The 25,415-nt window shown below is 39.5% G+C and overlaps 1 protein-coding gene across 2 annotated transcripts in view; it reads right to left on the reverse strand.

Annotated features, from left to right (window-relative positions):
• LOC149175486 (uncharacterized) overlaps window positions 1-25,415 on the reverse strand; it is an 85,757-nt gene that overhangs the window by 28,357 nt on the left and 31,985 nt on the right. The window contains exons 4-6 of one of the 2 annotated variants that reach the window (XM_089419689.1): window positions 9,679-9,759; window positions 9,376-9,486; window positions 6,311-6,488 (exon numbers count right to left, since the gene is read on the reverse strand). In XM_089419689.1, the coding sequence (XP_089275815.1) occupies window positions 6,311-6,488; window positions 9,376-9,486; window positions 9,679-9,759 (370 nt within the window). Of the gene's footprint in view, window positions 1-6,142; window positions 6,489-9,375; window positions 9,487-9,678; window positions 9,760-25,415 lie in introns of those variants that run through there. The other variant, XM_089419688.1, reaches the window with a different exon arrangement.

Consider the following 25,415-nt stretch of genomic DNA (forward strand, 5'->3'; position numbering starts at 1 on the left):
AACATTATTTACTACATTCAACAAGGAATTCGCATAAGTGTCATTCAGTTTCAATTTATATAAACCATCAATTAGAATACCAGAACCAACATTATCAGTATTCTTATATAAATCAAAACAGCCAGATCCAAACATACATCTAAAACCAGAATTATCCAACTTACTTACGGAAATAAGGTTTCTAGATAATGAAGGTACATAAAGGGTACTGTATAAGTCTAATACATATCCACTTTCTAGAATTAGACGATAAGTCCCAATGCCTTCAATTGAAGATTTCATTCCGTTTCCCATAAAGAGAAAACGATCTTCATTTGGATTTATGGTTCGGATCGTAAGAAATCCCTGCATATTGTTGGAAACATGAGTTGTAGCACCAGTATCAAGCCACCATGTATTAATAGGAACTTCAACTAAATTTGATTCAAAACATACGAAAGATAGATAACCTTGATTAACAGCGGTCCAGGGTGCAGTTAATGAGGGCAATGAAATAGTTGTTTTACAACTGGAACTCAAAAGCAACAGACCCCTCCGAAAACTCAAATCCCAATCTCAAAACTATGGAAAAAAAAAAAAAAAAAAAACGGTAATTGACATATTATCTTTGCAATGCATGCTAAAGGGATTAGTACGTTTTCATAAGCGGAGATATTTTTTTTTCATCCCATCCCCAACTCTGGTAATTTGGAGATACCTTCTAGCTGTCCTTTAAAAAAAAACCGCCTCCAATGCGACATGGCCAGTAGGCTTGCAGGTGAGACATAAGAACGAGACATGAGGCAATGGAACATGGACATAGGTCAATAATAGGCGGGATCATGATTAATGGCACAACCTCGTAACGACACTGGAAACAAGGTTACATCAAAACGCAACAGAGTCCCTAGCACAACGTTAACATGCCGACAGCACTGCGTGCCCAGCACCAGGCATTAGAGGATATTTCTTCTGAACTTCAAGCCGAGAGAAATGCGTCGGCGAACTCAATCGATGATGCTTTGCTCATGATTTCCCGCTTACAGAAAGAGAAATCCAGGCTGGCACTTGATTAATACACAGTACAGAAGGGAGACGGAACAGATCCCAATGACTTCGACTTAAGCAAGAACTCAATTTCCTACATGCAGTACCAATAAGCCACGATGGGCGAAACGAATCTTGATTGGATTTGATTAACATCATGAGTAAAGCACAGAACAGTCATAGGAAATATTCAGTTATTGATTGGTGGCTTTGATACCAAATTTAAAAGTCTTAACTTACAGCCCAAAGATCATCAATACCGAATATTTCACAAACAGAACTTTATATGAGATGACATACCTTGATCAACAGCGGAAGATGTAATGGCTGCCATCTACTTTGATCTGACTCCTGACTGTTCCTCTTCTTCAGAATTCGGTTTCTCTCCTCTTGCCCTAACTTTCTTTATGTGCTTCTTGATGGAGAAGAATGCAACTCTTGTGTGTGGGAGAGAGAGGACCCAATCCATTATATATTATTTAACTCTAATCTGGTACGTCCATCATATACCAACTCAACGCTTAAGATCTAATGCTTTAGATTAGAAACTGCTTTAGGATAAAATCTAAATGCTTTAAGATTAGATCGGGTCACATTAAGATTAGAAACTGCTTTAACGTTAAAAAGCAATGAGCATTTTGCTGTTTCTAATAGCAGTTTCTAACATTTTTTTGAGAGAAATAAATATAATAATAATAATAATAATTCATATAATAACAATATATTTAAATCATATACACTACGAATTATCTATAAAAAAATAACTGGCAAAAACTAGTCCATAATAGATCTCTCAACCATGGCTCAATACAATGGAAAATACAAAATCCTTTTAACCGCTTTAACTACATGTAATATTATGAGCTCAATACCATGAATGACTAATACTAAGTGCCCAAAACCTTTGCACTACACACAAAAACCACTCCTTCCAACACACTACATCTCACCAATAAAACTATCATTTCAATGAACTATTCCATCAAACAATTTATATGCATCCTTTCTTCTTCACACACTCTAGATCTTGTGTCATCCTGCATCTTTTTCATCATAACCAACATCTTGATTCTGTGTTCATGGGCAACAATCCACACCCATCATTGTGCTCCACACACACTGAACCATAGAGCAAGCCTCTCTCATTCCCAAAGGCCTTGAGGTTTTTCGCATTCTGACCTCAATCCTTGCTAGCCTTGAAGGCATCCCACATGTGATTTGTTCGTGGTTCCTTATTCGTGTGCTTTCATGCTCATCATTCTCAACGTGGGTGTATATATCTTTCACAAATCCCGTCTGTCTTTCAGAAAAGACCAATTTGAGTACGATCATCAATGACCTCCTCGTTGACAGCCTTTCGGTGTAAAAACAGCAAAGAGTTTTTTTAACTAAGATCTGGACCTATTCACAATTCTGCTCCAACACGACCGTGGTATGCCATTCACAACGTTGCTTCCATTCGCAGTGCACTGGAATCGTCCTTTGTGCATGAGGTATTCTCGTTTTCGCACATTCCATTTACTGAACTCAAACAAGATATCTGCCTCGGCTCTTACTTCATCTATCTCTAACTGGTTTAGCACACTCAAGCCTCCTCGAGGGAGGTAGGGAATCAACTGCTTCATCTTAGTGACAATACCAAACCAAGGAGGTTTGTGGACAAATCCTTAAACAGCTTCATTCAATTTCTTTGAATGAATACTCTTGATAATCTTTGAGATTTTTCCGTTGATCCCTCCATGAATAAGAGCATCGTCCTCATATCAAAAGCATTTCACTGTAATGGATGCCAAATGGTCAAGTCTGTATTGACAGAGGTTGTGTTGCACGAATTAATCCACCATCGCAGTGGGGCCATCTAATCTCATCGCCTCCCTAAACAAAATCGTGACGGTGAGAGCACCAGTACTCATAATGATGATAATTAAAAGAACCCATTACAACGAAAAAAACCATCACTACTACATAAAGGGGGGTTTAAGATAATTTTTGGGTAAATTGTTTTAACTTGAGACAAAAAAACTTATATATTGTCTTAAATATTGTCTTTAAGCGGGTGTGTCAAAAATTATTGTATGAAAGATTATCGTCTTAAAAAATATTGTCTTAAAGATTATTGTCTTAAAAAAATGTTTTTTAGGAGACAATTTCATTTTTGTCTCTCTAGAGAACACTCGAATTAGAGACAATATCTCTTTAATACTAACTATTGTCTCTCTAGAAACAATAAAAAATTTATTTAAAGATCACTTTTGTTTCTCTAGAGACAATATGAAACCATGGATTTAGAAATATCTCACCATTGAAATAAATTGATATAAAAAACATTTAATTAAAAATAAACTACAAAATCGTTGATTAATTCATGTTAGCGCACAATGGAATCGAACCACCAACCTCCTGCTTGTAAGGCAAGCGCTCTTCCATTAAGCTAGCACACTTTAAAGAATTACATGAAGAGTTATGGAAATCCTGAAAACTACATTTATAGCCATTGATTTGACAAAAAAAAAAAAAAAAACGGAAACATGATCCATAATCTTTATAAAAACTATAATCATGCAAGCCATATTTTTAACATACTAAAACTAACAATTTCCCCAAAAGGTGCAAAGAGAGGAGGATTATATCTTTAGAAAAAAAATTCAAAATCTTATATTAGTATACCGTTAAATGTTCATGTATACAGAGTATCTTGCTACAGTGGCATATCCCTATGTTGGGATTTCATTCCATGTTAAGACTTCTTTTTCTTCATCTTCTTCTCCACACATGTATGTGTCTATTATTGTGTATATGCACCCATATAAAATTCTATAACAAAATGTCTTGATTTCCAAACGTAAAACAAAAAGAATCATGATTTGTGAATCCACAATCTGTGATTGAGTCGTTATCAAAGCAAAAGAAATGAAAGGGAGTGGATATATTCTCTTGCACCTTTGCAATCAGTTCTCCCTACTTAAAAGTTAATAGACCTAGAATATGTTTTTCCTTTGAATTTTAAGCTGGATAGATTCATGGCTCCATCCTAGCTCCACAATTATTCGGGGCCCTCTATGGCTTGGGAGTTCCACACCAGCGATTGTTTATGACAGTGAAGAGTACTGATGACCGAGAACATGTGCTAAAAATGTCATCTATGTTGCTACTAAATGCAAAGATATATCATGATAATGAAAAAAACAACAACAAGTTTCTTATTAAACAAGTGGACGTTGATTATAAAAAGGAGAGGATGACATAATGGAAGACAAACTACTCTTCATTACCCAGTGCCAAGAAACCATGGCGCGCACTCAACAAAATAGATAAGCATAACATGTGAAATTTTGCAAACTATGAATTATAAAGCAAAAGGTGAAAGAATTGATTACCACAATTGCTCCAATAGGATGTATCCACTAGTACAGAGTACTTGCAAGAATAGAAGCAATTAGACCAATTGTGTTGGTGATCACATCAAAGAAATGATCTTGAGCATATGCCTTCACAATCTCATTAGTAAAACTTCGACAATACATTACGAGGAACAACTTCACAAAAGTAATTGAAACCATAATTCCAACCACCCAATGCCATTTGTCACCATCTAAAGATAAACCATCCTCCTGTGGAAATTTGGAAATAGAGTTGACAAAAGTTAATTCCTTGTATGCAAATTGGAAAAATAGTTTGTCTCTCAAAATACAATACACAAAATTCTAACCATAAGGTACATGATAGAGAAATCAACAGTATGATATGAAGCATGGAGAAGCAAATCCATGGCTAATATGAGCTCAATATCAAGGTAACTTTTAAGACAAGGAGTAGGATTATAACTACACAAAAAAACAAGAGTATGTAAAATGATTTATTAAAAACAAAACTGTAAGACTTAGCATACAAGTAGGTCCCAAGAAAGGTGCATGGGTTTTTGGTGTTTGGGTGTTGCAAGCCCATGCTTCCTTTTAATCTATATTCATAAGACTAGCATTTGTAAATAAAGGGGTACTTGCAAGAGTTGATGTCAAGATAGGAGGGTTTCTACTAATGGCCATACAAGAAAACAAGTCAGAAAGCTTTTAATCTATATTTGAAAAATAGAAAGCAATTCTGCCAGATATCAAAGAATATATAAAACCATAAATGCAGGCTTTGCAAACTTAGTTTTCCTGTGAGAGATTATAGAAACTTCAAATGTAAAAAGAAAATGTCCAAATAACTATTCTAATTTGACATTCATAATGCAAAATTTAGAGTATCTTACAGCGCACTCAGGCTCACCAAACCTCTCTCGTAGTGAAATAGCATATAAATTCTATTAATGTCTAAAATGGAGCCCCAAAAATTCCTTGTTCAGAAAGAGAGTTCAACTCCTCAGACTTGCAGAAAGATAAGATGTGTGATCTGTGTCCAGTTTGATATCAAGGAGTTCAGGACCAAATTGCAGCCAAAGAAATCATGGGTTGCATTGTACATGTATGAGGGAGACTAAGACCTTTATTCCAAGATGTAACATGCAGATTCAGCCCTGTTGTTTGGATGAAGTTTGATTTTTTTTCATTCTCCTATCTTGTTTTCTATTTGCCTACAATGCTTTAATGGTTTTGATAGTCGTTCCACAACTTTCACTAACTTTGTGTGTAGGTGCAACTTCTGTAGTTGTAGCACTCTGACACTGCAAGCTTGATTCTGCAACAGTTGTTGTTTGACTCTACCTTGCCCAGACTTGCACCATCCAGCCAGAGAACAAATTATGAACTCAATTATAGCACAAATCTAACTCTAATTCTTTGTCAAGGGTTCATTCACTAGATTTCCTTGTTTGAGTTGGAATAGGAATTCAATTAGATCCAATTTATAGCTCCATTTTCATCGATGTCGACTTTCATTGTCCTCCATTATTTATTAACAATCCCTCGAGAAGTAAACAACTTTGGAAATTACTAATAGTTATGAGATGTTTGCAAAGCGTCTCCTCTCCATAGATACAATTTAGCTTTGAAAGTTGTCAATCTGCTCCACTTTCTATTTGTTTTTAGTGGTCTAAAAAGTGTTATTATCTCTTATTTGGCTCATAGCTATAACACCTTTTTGAGACATCGTCATCATATTAGCTTTTACTTATGTGTGACTATCATTACTCCTAGAGAAGTGAATATCTAGGTCAGGAAGGCAACCTAGACACCACGATACATAATGAATGCTACCTGATTTTACAAAATGGATTCGGTATATATTTGATTTAGATTTAGTGTCAATAGGAACACAAAAGAGTAAGCTATTCTAATATAAATACCTTCAGGTGGTTGAGATATCATCATTTGAATCTCAAGTGATGAGTGGCCAACCCAAATAACAACACTAACAACTTTCAAGTCAGTATCTACATGCATTGGTTTTTTCAACACCATCTTGTCAACTGATGATGTCACTAGTAACAATGGTCTTGTTGTGTTGTCCTCATTAGCACGGGTCTGCAAGAGAGGAAACCATTAAAAATATAATGTAAATTTTTCCACTTTCAACCAAAAAAAATCTTGCACAGAAAATGTTGCATCTGCTATTTCCCAATAACATTTTTTATCAATCTAAACAACAGCAAAAAATACAGATTCACATTCCTACAACAGATGGAACATTTTAGGGTTCTTGCTAATTTTATTTTCTTCCCAAAAATTGATTTGCAAGTGTCCATTTTTAACAAAAATGGTTCACCCAGACTCTCTAGCATAAATTTCTATTTCTTAAATAATTGCCAAAATGTTATAGAAACTATATATAAAATCCTTAGAAACTTGAATATGTTGGCATAACATTTTATGGTTTCCATTTTAAGTATCAGTAAGATTCACCAGCCTATACAAACTCTCTATTGAAGTGGAATTCCGTTACACTATGTAGGTCCTATTTGTGAGTCTCTCTGATTTGAATGCTTTTCAGGTTCTGAGGCAAGATCTTAGTGAAATTAAATATCAGTTTATTTCCTAATTGTTTTATGGCATTTGGAACCATTTCATTTTGTCAAATGAATTAGTTTTGAAAAGGGTAAATTAATAAATTATAAATATTTACATTCAACAAAAAGAACTAATGAACTCGGGAAAGGTGGGCCTTCGTGGGTTCATGTGAGTCTAGGAAAACTGTGGTGGAATAAGGCATGTTGTAGACCAACAGCCGTCTAAGGTTATGTTGCAGACTTCACATTCCAAACATATTAACCATAAAATGGCCATTAGATTGGAAAACCTTTAAACATAAATTTTGCAAATAAAAAATCTGTAAACTCCAAACAAAAAAGACAATTAGGTTAAAAATCAAGATATTCCCTCCAAGGGCCAGCCAAATACAAACCACACAATGTTAAAACAAGCATCTAGTCCCTATGAGAAGGTTTCTTCTTGGCAGCCAAGTCCATGGGGCTTCATGAGAGGTATTCCCAAGAATCATAAGAGTTTTAATACCTTGGTGACTAGTATTTGACACTATGTGGGGTCATGTTAAAATATTTTATTTCCAATAGGTGAGGCAGCATTGTTGCTTACATGGAGTGAACACCATCATAACCATGCAAGGGTCACCACACAAAACTCCAAATGTTGCATGACAACAAAATATGGTCTTTTTATTAGCTTGCTACCTTGAAGCAAAGAGGCAAAAGCGGGGAGAGTTGAGAGTCGAGACAACCAAAGTTCTAGCAGCATCATGGCTTCATACCCAATTTCTCTGTCAGCAATTGCTTCACGATTTTCTCCAATTACTTCACCATTTTCTCTTTGAGTCTTAACAAAATATAACAGTGTTGGCTAAACATTATTATCCTAGAAGGTATTAACAAATTCTTTATGGGGCCTTCCCTCTGTTTGGGCCATTTTGTAACAGTTTAACAATTTCTTAATATATGGTGGAACAAGTAGGTGTGGGAAGAAAAAGATATTCCTCCATAGATGTGAGAAAGAGTGACCTTCCCTCTATTGTGATTTTTGTAAATACGGATTGTGTGAAATTTTCCAGCATATGCAACCCTTGAAATAATGAAACCAATCCCAGTCTACTGTGGGGTGTAGATGCTACTAGAATTTTGTTATTGTCATATGATTTTAACATGAAGTAGAAACTATGTCTTGATTTAGGCAGTTTCCAGTCATTCAAGCAAACTTGACAAAAATGTGAATCCATTCAAAATATTCTACTTGCAAAACAGTTGTATTTTAGGCTATTCTAGAAACACCCCAATCATACATACTTGTTGGTTCATCTGTTTAATGACAGTTTCCATCTGATGCTTCCATTTTCAAACCTTAAAAATAGTTAAAGCTTTATTAATCTAAACCTCAATCAAATTGATAACTTGGAACCACTATCAAACATCCTGAAACAATTAATGGTAATGTTAAAAATTTAAATAAAAATATGAAAATTTAAACATTTAACATTACCATTAATCACATAGCATTATTAGGGCCTTAGGGTTGAATATTAGGCTGCCCTATTCATAAATTATTGTTTTTTTTTAAATTGTGTTCCGAGGGTCCTTGGTTGCAATGTACAGAATTGGCCAGCCTTGTACAGAACAAGCCCTTTTGGTGAAAAAAGACCAGTTTGGTACAGAACCAACAGGTTTCATACACCCTACAGTTGAATTAGGCTGCCCCATTCATAAATTATTGTTTAAAAAAAAAAACAAAAAATTTCATTAAGAGGGTCCTTGGTTGCATTGTACAGAGTTGGCCTGTTACGTACAAAACCTGCCGATTCAGTGAAAAAAGGTTGATCCAATACTAAACCAGCCTTTTCCGATTTTGTGCCACCAATGAGACCAACCAGTTCCACCAGTTTTCGTTCGGTTCTAATAACTCAGAGAGACACGAGATGGGATGTTTCCCAAGAAATGGGGATAATTTCCATTTTGTGGTGACATATGGGCACTTCCCCAAAAAAGTGGGGTGCCTCCCCCCAATTAGCTTTTCCCAATGGCCTTTGTAAGAGGTAAAAGAACACAAAATAGTGTGATTGTTACAACTTACACGCAAATGTCAATATTTATTATGAACAGTATCCCCTTTGCTGAGGACACTGACTTTTCCCACGACATTTCCTAAAATTTGGGGGATTTCTCCACATGTCCCTGGGATGCATTTACCCATCCTGTGTCCCCGTGTCCCAGAAACATGGTCACAGGCTTACAAGTTCTTTGATACACTAACTTCTAGACTGACAACAGATGAACTAAAGAAATTTGCATGTTCATGCAAGTAAGACATGATAAATACCACATCTAAATAAACACTTGAAATACTAAAAAAATTGACCTCAACACCCAAGCAAACTTTTATATTCTAGAATCATAACAACAATGCTCACCATTAAATAACACCCCTCCTCAAACTTATCTAGAAAACCAGCCACCCATCTATCTACATTTTCAACCCACTCACTGTGATGTATTCCAGCTCTTGTGGCAATGATATGTAACTGCAAATGTACATATTTTTCATTAATAAGACTGAAAACTTTCAAAAATCCAACAAAAGTAGAGAATGATTATGACAGTGGTTTGCCTGCTAAAATAAGGAATCTAATCAAAAACCATGTAAATGAATTGACTTAATTTGCATCAACTCAAAGAAAGACTTCAAGTGAAAAAGTACCAATAAAACAACATACATTTTTCCCTACATGCTCTTGTTGCTCCTTCACCTTTGGACACAATTTAGTTATGCTCATGTTGACCCTCAATTGATTTTCCTGTAAAAAACACAAAAATATTGATTACAACATTATCATAACTGTAAAGCTTATATGGCCATTGTAAGGAAACACATGCCACCCTATAGGATGGCAAACATAAACCCATACTTTCTTTCCCAAAGGCACAAGTACTTTTAAGCACAAAATGTCGCACATGCTCAACATTAGAAACAATTCAGTTTGCATTTCTTGGAAAATGCCTTTAGAGACCAATTAATTGTTACTCATATAGAAAAATCACCCATTATGCAATCTCTCATAATCTGCAAAAACCATGCCATGTTGCCATAAACACCGCAGAAATCATTTATAAGTAACAGAAGGTGCCATTTGTATTTAGGAAAATGGCTACAGAAGAAGTGTTGTGGAATTATTTGGAGATTCATGATAAAGCTAATGATTGGAAGCCCAGAACATAGATGTCCTTGTTACAAAGCATACAAAAAGTGAACAAATAAATAGTTTACTGTAGTCACAGACAGAGATAATGAAGATAACTTGAGGAAGAACAAAAATGAAGAGGAGGGCATGGTAATATATTATAGTATAACACTATCAAGCATAAAAAAACTACAACACATATCAATGTGGGACATAAATGAAGAAAGTTGAAGAGCAAATTGAAATTTGGTGCAGAAAGGAAATTTAGCTTGCATTCTTAATTGTCTTTCCCATTAAGCAGTGCATATTAGACCTCTTTCTATTGGATAATCATGATCAATGATACCTAAGAGATACGCTTTAGCATGTTGAGCAAAGATTGATAATATTAACCTCATCAAGAAGTCTTTGGCTAATTTGAATTTCAAAAGTTCAGAGCACTTTATAAGGTCTCCGAACTTCACAGATGATATTTTTGATCAGTTGTTAATTGGTAAATTTTATAACTTCACAACCTCAGTACTAAGTAGGTAATTAAATCATTACATCTATCTCAATTTCTCTTTGTTTTTTAACTTTGAACTTTTTGAATTTGAAAAGTGCAAAGTTGCAAAACACAGAAATTGACGTAGATAATCTGAAAAGTTCAAAGTTACAAAACACAGATGAATTGTGATAGATGTAAAGATTTAAGTAGCTACTTAGTACTGAGGTTGTGAAGCTATAAAATTTACCAATGAACAACTGATCAGAAATATTATCTGTGAAGTTCTGAGACCTTATAAAATCCAACTAATTTTAAGTTGCACGAATAAACTGACCTTCACATAGCTGACTCCAAGGTCCTTCCTTGTGTAACCTCGAGCCAAGTTGCGCATTACATATTCATTGTAGTCTTTCAGCATGCGCATTATGATATCTGATGTTTAGATACCCTTAGTACGTTTTGTTTCCTTAAATTTGCCAATTGATTTGATCTGAAGAAAATATGCTTTGAAAATTATTTTAGGCCAATAATGATTGATGAAATCACCAATTCAGAAAAGTATAATATGAGTTACCTCAGAAATTGCAACTATTACTTACATATTCATACACATCATTGCATGCTCCACTTGCATTAGCATATTTGCAAAAAAATAGCATAATAACATTCAAATAAAAAAAATGACATGTTATCCAAAGGTACAAGAAATTAAGAGTTGATTCTGCAGGTTATGATCATTCCTCGCACCACTTGAAATAAATCTTACTTGCATATCAAACCAAGTTATCATGCAAAAATATTACAAAAAATCCAATTCTTACATGAACATTGAAATTACAAAAACCCTTGTGGCTAATTAACACTAGGCATTCTTCAGGTAAACCAAACCAAGTACCTAATTAATACAGAAGCTTGTTGATTTATAGATGAAAAACCAGAATTATAGGTTAAGAATGGATTATAGATTTATAGATTATATATAAATGGCTTAATTGATTTGTGGATATTTTCCTCTCAGAGGGTTATACCATGTAAAACTTCCTGTGATGACCAAAGACCTATTTCTTTGTGGTGCTAGTTCCTGTGATTGCCCAAATATTGATTTCATCATGGCATCAAATTGCTTGTGAGGTTAATTCCTTTCTATTCAAAGATCGAGGTAGCTTACAATAGCTACAATGTGCTTTCTTCTCTTTGTGAAGTGTTGTTCTCTATTTTTATGATAAGACTTGGTAGTTTTCGAGTATTCAGTGAGATTTAGAACCATTATTTCCATTCTAGAATCAAACCTCTTGAGCTCCTATTAATTTCTCTTAAAGATCCAATCCTACTCCCCATTTTCTGCAAAATCAGTGCATCATGGAATTTTGATTGTTCCATTGCATCCAAAGTAGTCCTTTAAGTCAAATATGTCTTTCATTTCATCAAAAAGTCTTTGTTTGCCTAAAATCTAAAGATTTCCCTCATGGCCATCCATTTAAAATGTGGTAATGATAACAAAATATTGATTTTATAAAGATTTTTTTTGGTATTATTCTTGTAATTGCGTAATTATTTTGGCTTTCTCAATGCCTTATTTTGGTGTTCCCTAATATTGTTTGGCAATGCACTGTTGTTTTAGGTCTCTCAGACCTCTGCTGCTCACAAACCCCAAGGTCCTCACTAGCTTCCTGACAGTCCTTGACTTTATTTCCTCACCTTTTTCTAGCAACCTTTTTTTCTTAGTTTCAGGCTCCTCCCACAACATGGTTCTCTTTGTAGTAGTCATGCAACATTTCTCCTTGTGGGTATTGTTTTCTATCAAAATACCCCACCCCATCGCTCCCCCACCCCCAACCTCCTTTTCAACCATCCATGCCAATGGAAGCATCCTCCTTGGTACCAATGCCCTCCCTGTAGACAACAATTTCCTTAGTAATCACCCCCCATTTCAAGTGGTTCTGTCAACCGTTACTTCAATCACACTGCCCATAGTTGGTAATTATTAGATATCACACCCCTTCAAGCATTAATCTTACCTACAAACTAAAGATCACTGCTTGTTTTCCAAACCAAACACTTCGACCGTACACCCCTACCACATGGAGACAATATATGGCTAAAGCTAACAGGCACATCTGATGCAGGAGCATCTGAGCACTCTTCATTAAAAGAGGAATCCAAAGCTGAGAAGGAGGAGACGTGGACAAACGTGTAAACCAAGAGGCAAATTCTGTTAAAACAGGGCTAAAATGATGGAATGGATAAAGTCTCTAGAAGACTTATTTAATGTAATTTAATCTGCCATGTATGTGTATAGAGAGATTTAGGGGTTTGTTGAGCGATTGTGGGAGAAATTCATGGATCGTAAGCGATGCCCCCCTTTTGTAACTTCTTATATAATAGAATATGTGTAAGGAAGTGAGGATATGGAGCGACAGATAGAGATTTGTGTAAACAAGGTGTGGATTCAATGTAGTTGAGAGGGGAAAGTGTGACTAAGGCTGAAATGCCTTAGAATGTAATCAAGTTCTGTATAATATAAATATGCATGCGTGTGTGAATTCCATGTATCTGTGTACTTATGCCTTTTCAAGTTATGTTGTGTATATATGCGTTGTTGAGTTAATTTCTGTGTTTACGGGTTTATTGATCGACCATCGATCACTGTGAGGATCGATGGCGATCCAAAGTTAAACAAGTCAATTGTTGTGTGAAGTGTCGAGTAGAAATGGCAGAGTTAATTAAGTGTTGATGTAGATTCCATCATATGCGAAGAAGTGCAGAAGAAGAGCCGTCGAATCATTCGACTACGGGAGTAGAAGTGCATGAATTCTTGATCCAGGACTAAAGTCCCGCACTCATTTCCAACCGTTGATTCCATTTTCAACGCATTGCACCACAGTCAACAACGGGGGTTGGCCTATTGTTAAATTGTGTGTTAATAGAAGTCCTGCTAGCCGCAGGATCTAAGGTCTCCGTCATCCAACAGATATTGGGTTGGAATAGGCACGGAAGTTAATCTAGAAACTGGACCCGAAAATTTATAAATCGCAATCTAAAGTCCTATTGGCTCCGAAAGGGTGGCTAAACATTGCACAAGTTTCTCATGCGATGTTGTGACAACTGTCAGATCAAGAACCAGATCCACAGTGGAGATTTAATCGCAAATTGCATTCGATAAAAGAGTTTGGGTCTACGATAAACCCATATTTACGATATTGCGATGAGCCGAGATTTGTGATGTTGCGATGGACTATGGACCGTCAGATCAAAGGGTTGATCAAACGGTGGAGGTTAACTCTCACTTTCACAAGAATCAAGTGCTGGCGGGTTGTGATCCGGCCTTAGGGTTCATGGTCGGGTTTCCATGTATTTCTGTGTACTTGTGCTGACTGTTGTTGTCCCAATTTTTAAGGCAACAGTGCTAATTAATGCTTCCGATAGAAAAATGGGCCCATAACCCACAAGTCCACAATCGATATTTTGGAAATGAAAGGGGTATTGCCTTAGCACAATGTCTCCTTTCATCAGCATCTAGCACCTTGCCAAGTCGAGACATTATATTGCCAAGTTAATAAGCATGTCAAACGCCTTGCAAAGTGGGACCAACTAAACTCTGCCCTGCAAACAATGATCCGGATTTAAACAGGAACGCAACAAATTACAGAGATAACCATATACACAAAGATGCAGCGGAAATAATACTTCATTTCATTAATGGAAAATACTGAAATATGCTTACAAACAGAAATGGAAATAAACTAGCTAGGGCGATGTTAGCTTATCTCTGAGAAGAGATGTGATGGCTACATGCCTCTGAACTGTGTTACAATGAGGCTCGAAGGCCTATTTATTGTTAAGAAACAATGGAAAAACCCTTAACATTCCAAAACCTAACCCTAGGAGATGAAACGCCAAACTGTGGGCCCCGTTTGGGGGTAAGTTGGTACATCAACTTCCCGGGGTCGTAACTTTGGCATATGATCTCCGTTTGACGCGTACAATAGCTCATTAGAAAGATCTATCCGAGCACTATCATTGTTGGAACGGGCAACACCAGTCCATTCAATGGACTCGTGTTGCCCCCGGATTCCCCAAAAAACGTCGTTTAGGGCCTCAAAACGGCTCCGAAAGTTCAGGACCCGAAGAACTGCTAAAAATAGTAAGTTGTGCTACAATTAAGGAAACTGAAAATGCTGAGAAAGACAATGGTGGGGGTCCAGGTGGACTTGGCAGGTGGCCACCAATATCCACCTGGATCATTCCTCCCCCCTTAGGAAGCAATGGTCCCCATTGCGTTGAGCTCCTCCATGAGATGAGGAAACTTCTGCTGAACTTGTTCCCTGGTGAGCCACTTGCCCTGCTGAAGGAGTTGGCCCGCTTTGACAACTCGATACAGTTGGATATTCTGTTGGCGAGTGTTCTTGATCTGTGTGTCCATGATCCGATCAGTTGCAGCTTGTTCCATGCAATATGGATTTAATTATGTGGGTTTGAGCTGTTCTGCAATGTCGGATGTGTCTAGCAATGGTGGAAAGTATGGCCGAAGGCGGTCCACATTGAATACTGGGTGCAGGCCAAGGAATGGGGGAATGCTGAGCTCAAATGCATTGTCTCCCATAGCCTTAGTAATGGTGTAAGGACCATATCGGAGTGGTCTCAATTTCCGATAGGCTCCAGTAAGGCGTTCCTTTTGCAAATGCAACCAGACTTTGTCGCCCACCTGAAACTTGTGTGGCACCCGATGTTGATCATGTCGCTGCTTGTACTTGGCATTTGATTTCTCAAGAATGTCATGGACCTGCTGGCGAATATGTTGGATGCGCTCAATGAAGCTGGTGGCCTTATCTGTTTCGGACTGGACATGAGCTGAATTCATGTGAGTAGCTGCAAGTGGCATGGCCACATCAATGGGGCATAGTGGCTGGAATCCCAAACCCACCTGAAAAGGGCTATGGCCAGTGGAGCTGTGAAGAGCTCGGTTGTAGCTGTGTTGAACGTAGGGGAGGCTCTCGTCCCATGTGCGTGGATGCTTTGAGTTATACATGCGCAGAATGTGCACAATCATCCTATTGACAACCTCTGTCTGGCCATCAGTTTGAGGATGGAAGGCTGTGGACTTCGTGAGTTTGGTGTCCAGCATTGACCAGAGACTGGACCAAAAGGTGCTGAGAAACCGACTGTCCCGATCTGAGATGATAGACTGTGGGATCCCAAAGTGCACCCACACTCGTTCAAAGAAGAGTTTAGCAGTGGCTTCTGCTGTGATATTCTTCTTGCAGGCCATCATAATGGCCATCTTTGAGAACCTGTCGACGACCACAAAAACACAGTCATTTCCATGCTTAGTGGAAGGAAGGCCTGACATGTAATCCATGGAGATGGATTCCCAAGGTCGACTAGGGGTAGGCAACGGGGTATAGAGGCCTTGCTTCTTAATGGTCGGTTTGGCAATGGCACAGGCAGTACATGATCGGATGTACTTCCCAACATCCTGTCGAAGATTCGGCCAATAGAAATAGTTTTGCAGTACTGCCACTGTTTTCTCGACCCCGAAATGCCCAGCAGCCCGACTGTAGTGTGCTTCCCAAATCATCTTGGCACGCTCGCTTGAAGGAACACAAAGGTGACCGAGGTGGCATAATAGGGCATCCTGGAGGTGAAAATCTGCAACCTGCCGACCCTCCAAGAGTGTCTGGTATGTGTGGCCGAATTCTGGGTCGCTTTTGTAGAGAAGTGGCCAATCAGAAGTCTCGTGCCCGCAAGAGTTGAGCACGGTGGTTAGCGCCATGATCGGTGGTCGACTGAGGCAATCTGCAACATTATTGGTGCTGCCCTTTTTATACTTGATATTCAAGTGAAACTGTTGCAGGTATGTAGACCACTTCTGATGGCGATCATTCTGCAATTTCCCTTGGGTCTGTATGAACTGCAGAGGTCGGTGGTCTGTGTGGATGACCGTTTCCTTCCCCAAAATGTAATGCTTCCATTGTCGGCAGGCCTGTACAATGGAATACATCTCTTTATCATAAGTGGGGTACTTCCGGACTGTGTCTGAAAGTGTTTCACTGTGATATGCCACTGGATGTCCATGTTGAGTAAGGACTGCCCCAATAGCATAGTCAGAGGCATCTGTCTCGACCTCAAATGGTTGTTGTAAATCTGGTAACGCGAGCACTGGTGCCGTGCAGAGGCGATCCTTCAACTCCCTGAATGCCTTCTGTTGAGATTCAGACCAAAAGAATTTTGCTTTCGCCCCGCCCTTGGTGACTTGACTCAAGGGCCAAGAAATATGAGAAAATCCCAACACAAACCTGCGGTAGAAGTTGGCAAGACCTAGAAAGCTGCGGAGCTCTGTTAGAGTGGTTGGAGAGGGCCAATCCCGAATGACTTGGACCTTGGCTGGATCGACATGCACCCCCTGTTCATCAATGATGTATCCCAGATACTGAACCTCGGTCATGCCAAAAGTGCATTTCTCCAAATTGGCACATAGCTTGTGTTGCCGCAGTGTTTGGAGAACCTGTCGGATGTGGTGGAGGTGCTCTTCCCAACTCTGGCTGAAGATCAGAATGTCATCCAAGTATACTACTACAAAGGAGTTGGTGAATGGCCGCAAGATGTCATCCATTAGCCTCATAAAGGTTGCAGGAGCATTCGTCAATCCGAAAGGCATGACCAACCATTCGAAGAGGCCCTCCTTGGATTTGAAGGCAGTCTTCCACACATCTGAGGGTTCAATTGGTACCTGGTGATATCCTGACTTCAGATCGATCTTGCTGAAATATTTCGCCCCCTTTAGTTGGTCTAGGAGGTCATCAATCCGCGGGATCGGGTACCTATTACGGACAGTGATCTTGTTCAGCGCCCGATAGTCAATACAGAGTCTCCACGTCCCATCCTTCTTCTGTACCAACACTATCGGGCTCCCACAGGCGAAGAACTCGGACGGATGTGACCTTTCTGCAGGAGCTCCTGAATCTGCCTCTTGATTTCATTGTTCTCCAGAACGGAGCGCCGATAAATTGGTCCATTGGGTAGCGGCGCACCTGGGGTCAGATCGATGGAGTGCTTGACTTGACAGTGCAGAGGAACCCCTGCCGGGGAGGTGAAGATGTCTTCGTACTCCTCCACAATCTTGTCCATCTGTAGCTGCCGTGCAGAGGGACCCCGTTTGGAGGCCGCGGCCACTGTCTTCTTCTTCCCTTGAGGGCGTATCATCAGGAAAACAAATTTCCTGGTTTTGGAAATGATCTTACTGCATTGTTTTGCAGTAATCAAAGAGATGGCGGCAGGTGGTGCTACCTCTGGTATCCTGAACAACTTATTTCCCAATGTAATAATAACAGCACGGGGCCTTGATTCATACACAGCATGTCGCTTCCACAAGTATGGTTGTCCTAGTAATACATCACAAACTTCAAGGGGAGCAATGTCACACAATACCTCATCCGTGAAGGGCTTGATGTTGTATGGAAGGCGACACTGCTGGCTCACGCGAAGATCTCGCCCTTGGTGAAGCCACCCAATGGTGTATGGTTGTGGATGTGCTGTGGTCGGTAAGCCCAACCGCTTCACGACCTCTGCCGAAATGAGGTTCTTTTGACTCCCGCTATCAACAATGAACTGTATCGGGGAGCCCTTTACCCACATCTGGGAGTGGAAGAGACGCTCCTCCTCCTCTGGATCTTCGGGTTCATTTTTCTGGATCTTTGCGGTAGCAACAGTGGCGCTGGGATCCGCATCAATGATCTGCTTCCCTTTTTCATACCCCTTATCGGGTTCTGACTCAGAGTCGGAACATGCATCTGATTCTGAAACCTTTAGCTCAGCCACCAGTGACTGCTTGGCCCGACACTCACTTGTGTTGTGAGTGGAGCTCTTATGGAACTCACACCATTTTCCAGTGTCCTTTCTCGGCTTCGCGGCGTTGCTCTTTGCTTGCAGCTTCGGCTGGTTGTCTTGGGCTGTCCCGCCTTGGCTTTGTCCTTTGTTCTGTGGTTTAGGGGCACCTTTCCCCTGCTTTGGATTCGCAGATCCAAAGTCTCGCTTCTTTTGTTTAAACTTCTGCTCGACCTTGACGGCATACCGGTATGCTGCGCCGAGCGAGGGGATGTTTAGGAACTGTATTTCTTCCTGGATGTACTTGTGCAGGCAGCCACGGTATTTGAGTATCAAATGTTGCTCCGAATCCTTGATACCCAACTTTGTGCGAAGGGTATGGAAAAGATTGGTGAACTCCGGCACATCTTGGTCCCTTCCCTGCCGCAGCGTGGTCCACTTTATGTATTCATCCTCATAGCTTCCGACAGGGTAGTACTGCTCCTTGATGGCATCCCGGAACGAATCCCAGGTGGGTGCGGCTGAAAATAGTGAGCCAGTACTTTCATCCTTCTGCTCGCAGTAGGTTTCCCACCAGTCCTTGACGTGGGGGGCTGCTTTGAGAAGAGAAAAAACAATCTTTTCCCGACTCGAAAATTCATGAACAGAAAAATAACCCTCTAGCAGATTTAACCATTTATCTACGGCATCGGCGTCTATCTGACCCTCGAATATGGGGATTTCAAAATTAACTTGTACCTTAAAGGGTGTGGCGTTTCCAGAGGAGCTGCTGGAAGCCGATGCGCCGCTTCTGGGTAGCCGCTGAAGGATCTGCGCAAAGCTGTCCATCATCGCGTTCCGTTGTCGCTCGAGCGCTTCTTCGAGCAAGATTTTGATGGGATCTCCTGCCCCCTCGTCTTTCTTCTCGTCCGCCATGGGAGGCCATTGGGATTTGCGAGGCTGGTCTTGCAAAGGTTCAACCAGTTCAAGCCCTAACTCCTTATATCCCGACCTTGTTGGGGACATGCAAAGAAAAACAGAGAAAAAGCAGACCGCTCTGATACCACTGATCCGGATTTAAACAGGAACGCAACAAATTACAGAGATAACCATATACACAAAGATGCAGCGGAAATAATACTTCATTTCATTAATGGAAAATACTGAAATATGCTTACAAACAGAAATGGAAATAAACTAGCTAGGGCGATGGTAGCTTATCTCTGAGAAGAGATGTGATGGCTACATGCCTCTAAACTGTGTTACAATGAGGTTCGAAGGCCTATTTATTATTGAGAAACAATGGAAAAACCCTTAACATTCCAAAACCTAACCCTAGGAGATGAAACGCCAAACTGTGGGCCCCGTTTGGGGGTAAGTTGGTACATCAACTTCCCGGGGTCGTAACTTTGGCATATGATCTCCGTTTGACGCGTACAATAGCTCATTAGAAAGATCTATCCGAGCACTATCATTGTTGGAACGGGCAACACCAGTCCATTCCATGGACTCGTGTTGCCCCCGGATTCCCCAAAAAACGTCGTTTAGGGCCTCAAAACGGCTCCAGAAGTTCAGGACCTGAAGAACTGCTAAATATAGTAAGTTGTGCTACAATTAAGGAAACTGAAAATGCTGAGAAAGACAATGGTGGGGGTCCAGGTGGACTTGGCAGGTGGCCACCAATATCCACTTGGATCAAACAACTAGAAGACGACAAGGGCATGTTGACTACCATGCAAAGTAACACATCAACATCCTAATAGCATTACCTGCCACATGGTACAAACATTGCCTTCTATGGCAACAATTACAAGACGACTGCCATGTCACCTACCACATGCCATCACCAGAGCAGTGCCACTTTTGCAAGCATGTGATTTGACAAAGACACATAACTCTGCTATGAGTCATTGCCATGTGCTACTATGTCATCTATGATCTACCACATCAACATTTTGAAGAACCCATTTCATTGAACTTTCAATTTTTTATGGTGATTTCAAACATGAAAAGTCCACTTCAAGTGCAATTTTTTGCAAAGAGTGTTTTTTCATTCTCTATGCAGTGGTGTAGTTAGTTTCTGGAAATTTCATTGTGTGGTGCTTGCTACTACTCATTTTTCTAAGGAAACCCCTTCTAATCCTCATTTTTGGACCTTTTGAAATGCAAGTCTTTAGCCATACAAGCACTTTTTGTAGTATCATTTATTGAAAGTGCATATTTTTCATGCACTTTACATTGGTGCAATCAGGTTTTGTGTTTATAGCAATTTGATTTCTTTTCTTCGTGATGGATAATATGAATGTAGCTCACCTAATTAGTGTTGATTATTACTTGTCAAATATCTATTTAGAAGTTTGGGAATGTTTAGGATCACTTTGGGTACAGAAATTGCACCTTTGGATGCCTTAAAGAAAGCCAAGTGAGATAAGAGAGCCAATGAAGCTCTTCGACTCTGGCATTGCTCTTTGTGAAGAGTTGTTTCCTCTTTGAAACATTGATACTCCCTTTAACACAACATGGATTTTGTCACCACTTGTCCTTGATGATTGACCATTATGCATTCTCTTAACATGATGACTTTTGATGGCAATGATTCCTTGTTCAAATCATTCTGAAGCTTACAACCCAATCTAAACTAATGAATGGAGTTCCAAGTGATGTGTCCATGCAAACTAACCTAATGAATGGATTTCCAAGTGATGTGTCCATGAAAACTCAGGAAATTTATTACTCAATACTAAAAGCACAAGCATTTACGATGCCTACCTAAAAGGCGTAACACTATGTCCCTCAAGTCATGTCCTATAAATTCTAATGGAATCAAAAAAAGGGAAGTAATTGGAATTTGGAAAGGTTAAAGTTGAAGATGAATATCAGAAGGATTTCCATATGCATTTATAATTTCAATATTTTTACAAATCCTATATCCCTTTTTTTGAATTCTTTACAAAAAATTGTTGTAATATATTGCAAGTATTTAAATTTTCAAACAATACAACTATAAAAGATGTAATGTTATTATGATGTGGGGTGACTTTTGTGTAAAAGATGTAATGCAATTGCCAAAAGAAAAGAACAATACAACCCTATGGAAAATTAACATGGTATCAAAGCTGAGCTGAGGAAGAGTCAATGAGATCACCCCTTGAAGAAATCGATGATGAAGTTACTATGTCTTCTCTTTGAGAGAATCTAGAGCAAAAAAGAAATCTGAGACAAGCACAAAAGGCTCAGGAAGAACAAGCTAGCTTAGATAAGGGCTGGATAGAACTGGATCTCGATGAGTTGGAAGCAACATATGAACTATGGTTTACTGATAACAGTTACAACTCATTTGCATTAGCTGGAGATGGGGAAGCTTATGTTGGTGAGTCCACATGGGATCCAGAGTTTGCAAAGGATCAAGATCCTAGTCTAAAAGATCATGAAAAGAAAACATATGAAGGTCGAAAGTTGAAATATTCCTCAAATGAAGATATGCTGAGAAAGAATATTATGCAACTAATTCAAAGAATAAGTGATGAAGCCAGTATCTTTGCTATCAAAGCATTGGCTGCATGATAGATGAGTTCATGATCAGACAAGGTGAAGTTTTAGAAGCTGTTGCACAGACATATCTTAGGATTGCACTTCTAGCTATTGTCATGGACACAGAATATCAGTCTATAACTTATGGAGCAAGAGAACATGCAGAAGAAACTTAAGAGACAGAATAAAATGGAGGAAGAGTTTGAAGAATGGGAAAAAGTAAAGGAGCTTGAGAGCCTGATATTTTCTCTTAAAGGAAGAGAAAAGGAGTCTGCAGAGCTTTCTTCCAAGACTGGGCAAATGAGAAATTCACTCTTATAGGTAGAGGCTCAAATCAAAGAGTTTCAGCAGGAGCTTGAAAGTGCTCAAAAGGGACAGCGTCTGAAAGAGTCATCCATCGAGAGACTTGCATCAGCTGTTGTGGAGAGAGAGGATAAAAAGGAGAAGCTGGTCAAACTGCATCAAGAACTTAATGAAACGAAACTTAAATATTTGGTATCTGCTAGGCAAGCGATTTTTTTTCCAAGCAAGAGGAAGCCAAACCAGTTGAAAGAAAAATTAAATATTTCATATGAAGAAGCCATGGGATCCTTGCTGGCTTAGAGCAAGAAATTTCCACCTTGAAATCCTTATTAGAAGAAGAAAAGTCAAGTGTGAAGCACCTAAGTAGTGAGCTGCAAGGTCAACTGAAAGCTCAGAAGATTTACAAAGCAAGGTTGTCACTTTATCAAGTGAGTTGACTACAGAAGTACGAGTACAAGCACAACCTAGGTCAGAAATTTCAAATTACTAGGTTGGAAAATGATAGAGATGCAATGTGTGATTCTCTGAAGGAAAAGGTACATGAAGCAGAACAAAAATCAGCCACTGTGGAAGTAACTTGAAACAAAGTGAAAGCCATGTGATGCTACTTCGGAGAATATGAAAAGCGAATTGATTGCTGCCAATTACTAATAATAATTCAAAACTGATGGGAGACTAGAAATACTTGTGATACAAAGGAATTAAAAATTAAAATCAAACCTGCATGGGCCAGAATTGAATATACTCGGAAGCCCTGTATTTTTAGAAAATGAAATAATTGTGCCAGAAGGCCCCATTACCCATCTCACATTATTTGATGCAAGCATCATAGCACTAGCACCCTGTAGAAATTTTGAATAATAAACACTTATTCACAGAGATTATCCCGATTATACACTATTGCCAAATACATGCATAATACATAACCTCCTCTACGTTGATCATCAATTTAGCAGCATTAAAAACAATGAAACATCAATCGCATGCGCACATTAACACAGTATGTAACCCGAGGAAAGCATACAGCTGAAAACCCCACACTATCTGTATATTAATGATTGAGAACATGTAACAATACATAGTACAATACTCCTCTCAAGTACTCAGTACTATCTCCACCTGTTACACACAAAACTAGCTCAGATCTGAACAAGTCACAGGTTCAAATCTCCTCCACTGCTTTGCTTGCCTCCACTGCACAATCCTGCAAGAGAATGAATGAGAATGGCTGATCCAAACTCCTATTTACCTTGGCTGATCCAAAATCACGTGAGCACAAGCTACAATTGCCTTGGTATTGGCCCACACTGCACAGTCCTCATTGGCATAACTCAATCCATGCATGTGCAAAATCTCATGCACAACTGATAGTCACAACTCACCCTTTCACTTACCTCTAACACCTGTCTTTGTTGAACTGTCCATGCACTGAGTTAACTGATGTATTCTTTAGTTTCTTTATGAGTTAATAATTAGTGAATTAATTAATATTTAATTCACACAACTCATCACTAGTGTATTCTTTAGTTAGACTAAATACAACTAGTTCAACTAAGTCAAACTGAACACAACTCCATCAACTCCACACCCAACTCCACAGAACTCACATGAATGAGTTCTAACTGAAGTCCTCCATGCAATAGCTCAACTAACACATAAGAAACCACGTGATTCCTTCTGTCAGCTGCATGTGCCACATCCATAGCTCCAAGAGAATAAGATAATGTTTAGAGTCCAAATATTACTAAGGGCTAATAATATTTGACTATTTCTATTTTTAGCCTGGCAGTCTAAAAATAGACTCTGATCACTCCGCTGTGAACCAAAAATAGAAGTCCATCTATTTTTCCCAACATGGCCAATCATCCATAAACAACATCCTGCAACTCATAGACCATGATCCATATGTCTAAAAATAGACTTTTCGCCAAAAATAGCCTGCGGGCCCACTTAGTGAAGGCAACTCCTTTCCACTAAGCTCCATCATCTTGTTGCATTTTCAACACTCCCTCTCAACAAGATATGGATTATCTGCAATCCCTATCCTGCAACTCTGGAATGTTCTGCATGCAACACATTTGCCCGATCCACTTGCTCCAACAACACTCGGAACAAAAACACTCCCAACTGACCACTCTGTTGGGCTAGGAACATACTCTGATGCTGAAGCTCTACCTACTACTGACAAGTGCTCCCTCTCTGACATCTGCGCTACTGCACCATCTCCATGCATCTTGCACCATTGCACACTTCTCTGTGCCACCTAGCACTGTGCAAAACACTTGTGCCTCTCGCATTGCTGCAGCGTGCTAGCTATGCGCTGTCCTGGGATTCCCTGCACTGTCATTCTCTGTGCCGCTCCATCCGCATCTGTCTCTACCCAATCAATCAGTTCCTGCTACTCCACATCGGGGCTCCCGTAGCAAGGTCTCATCCAAGAGGTTGGGTACCTCAAGGATCCTACCCCTCCTCCTTGGGATAATCAATCCACATCACCCCACCTCCTACCTAGAGGTATGGCTGCATGCGATCCCTCTGCCCACCTAGCTTGAAGTTTTCCCCTACTGGAGGTCTTTGCATGAGTAGATGTCTCTACTCGATATCCTCTCAGCTTCCCTTGTTGTGGCTGCTCCTCAACCTCCTGAAACTGCTGCACCAATCGTGGCTCCTCCACAATCGTCTGAGACTTCTTCTGGCTCTACATGTTGAGAGGTAATGTACGCTCCCTCTCAACCACCAAGTCTCCATCAGTTGCCTCGCTGCTCAAGGCTTTACATGCATCTTGAACCTCAAGAGCATACAGGTTCTTGACCCGTGAACCAATCTGCTTCACCTATCTAGTGATGATGTGTCTAAGGAAAACCTTTCCCTTACTGAAGACTACATCATAGCCTCTGTCTTCCAGCATCGCGATCGACACCAAGTTTCTCTCCAATCCTGGTACACACTTGAAATCGGTCAAGGTAAGGCGAGCTCCATGCTCCCTCTAAAAAATAACCATGCCTACACCTAAGACACTATACTTCTCATCATTACCCATCGCTATGAGTATCTGGAGATCTTTCTCCTCCAAAGTACTGAACAAACTCTTGTCACCGGTCATGTGGAAAGAAGCTCCAATGTCAAGAAACTAACCACTGCCCACCAT

Source organism: Pinus tabuliformis, chromosome 4_1 (genome assembly GCF_031772625.1).
Source record: "Pinus tabuliformis cultivar Carrire ecotype Pingquan chromosome 4_1, CPIR1, whole genome shotgun sequence".
Taxonomy (NCBI): domain Eukaryota; kingdom Viridiplantae; phylum Streptophyta; class Pinopsida; order Pinales; family Pinaceae; genus Pinus; species Pinus tabuliformis.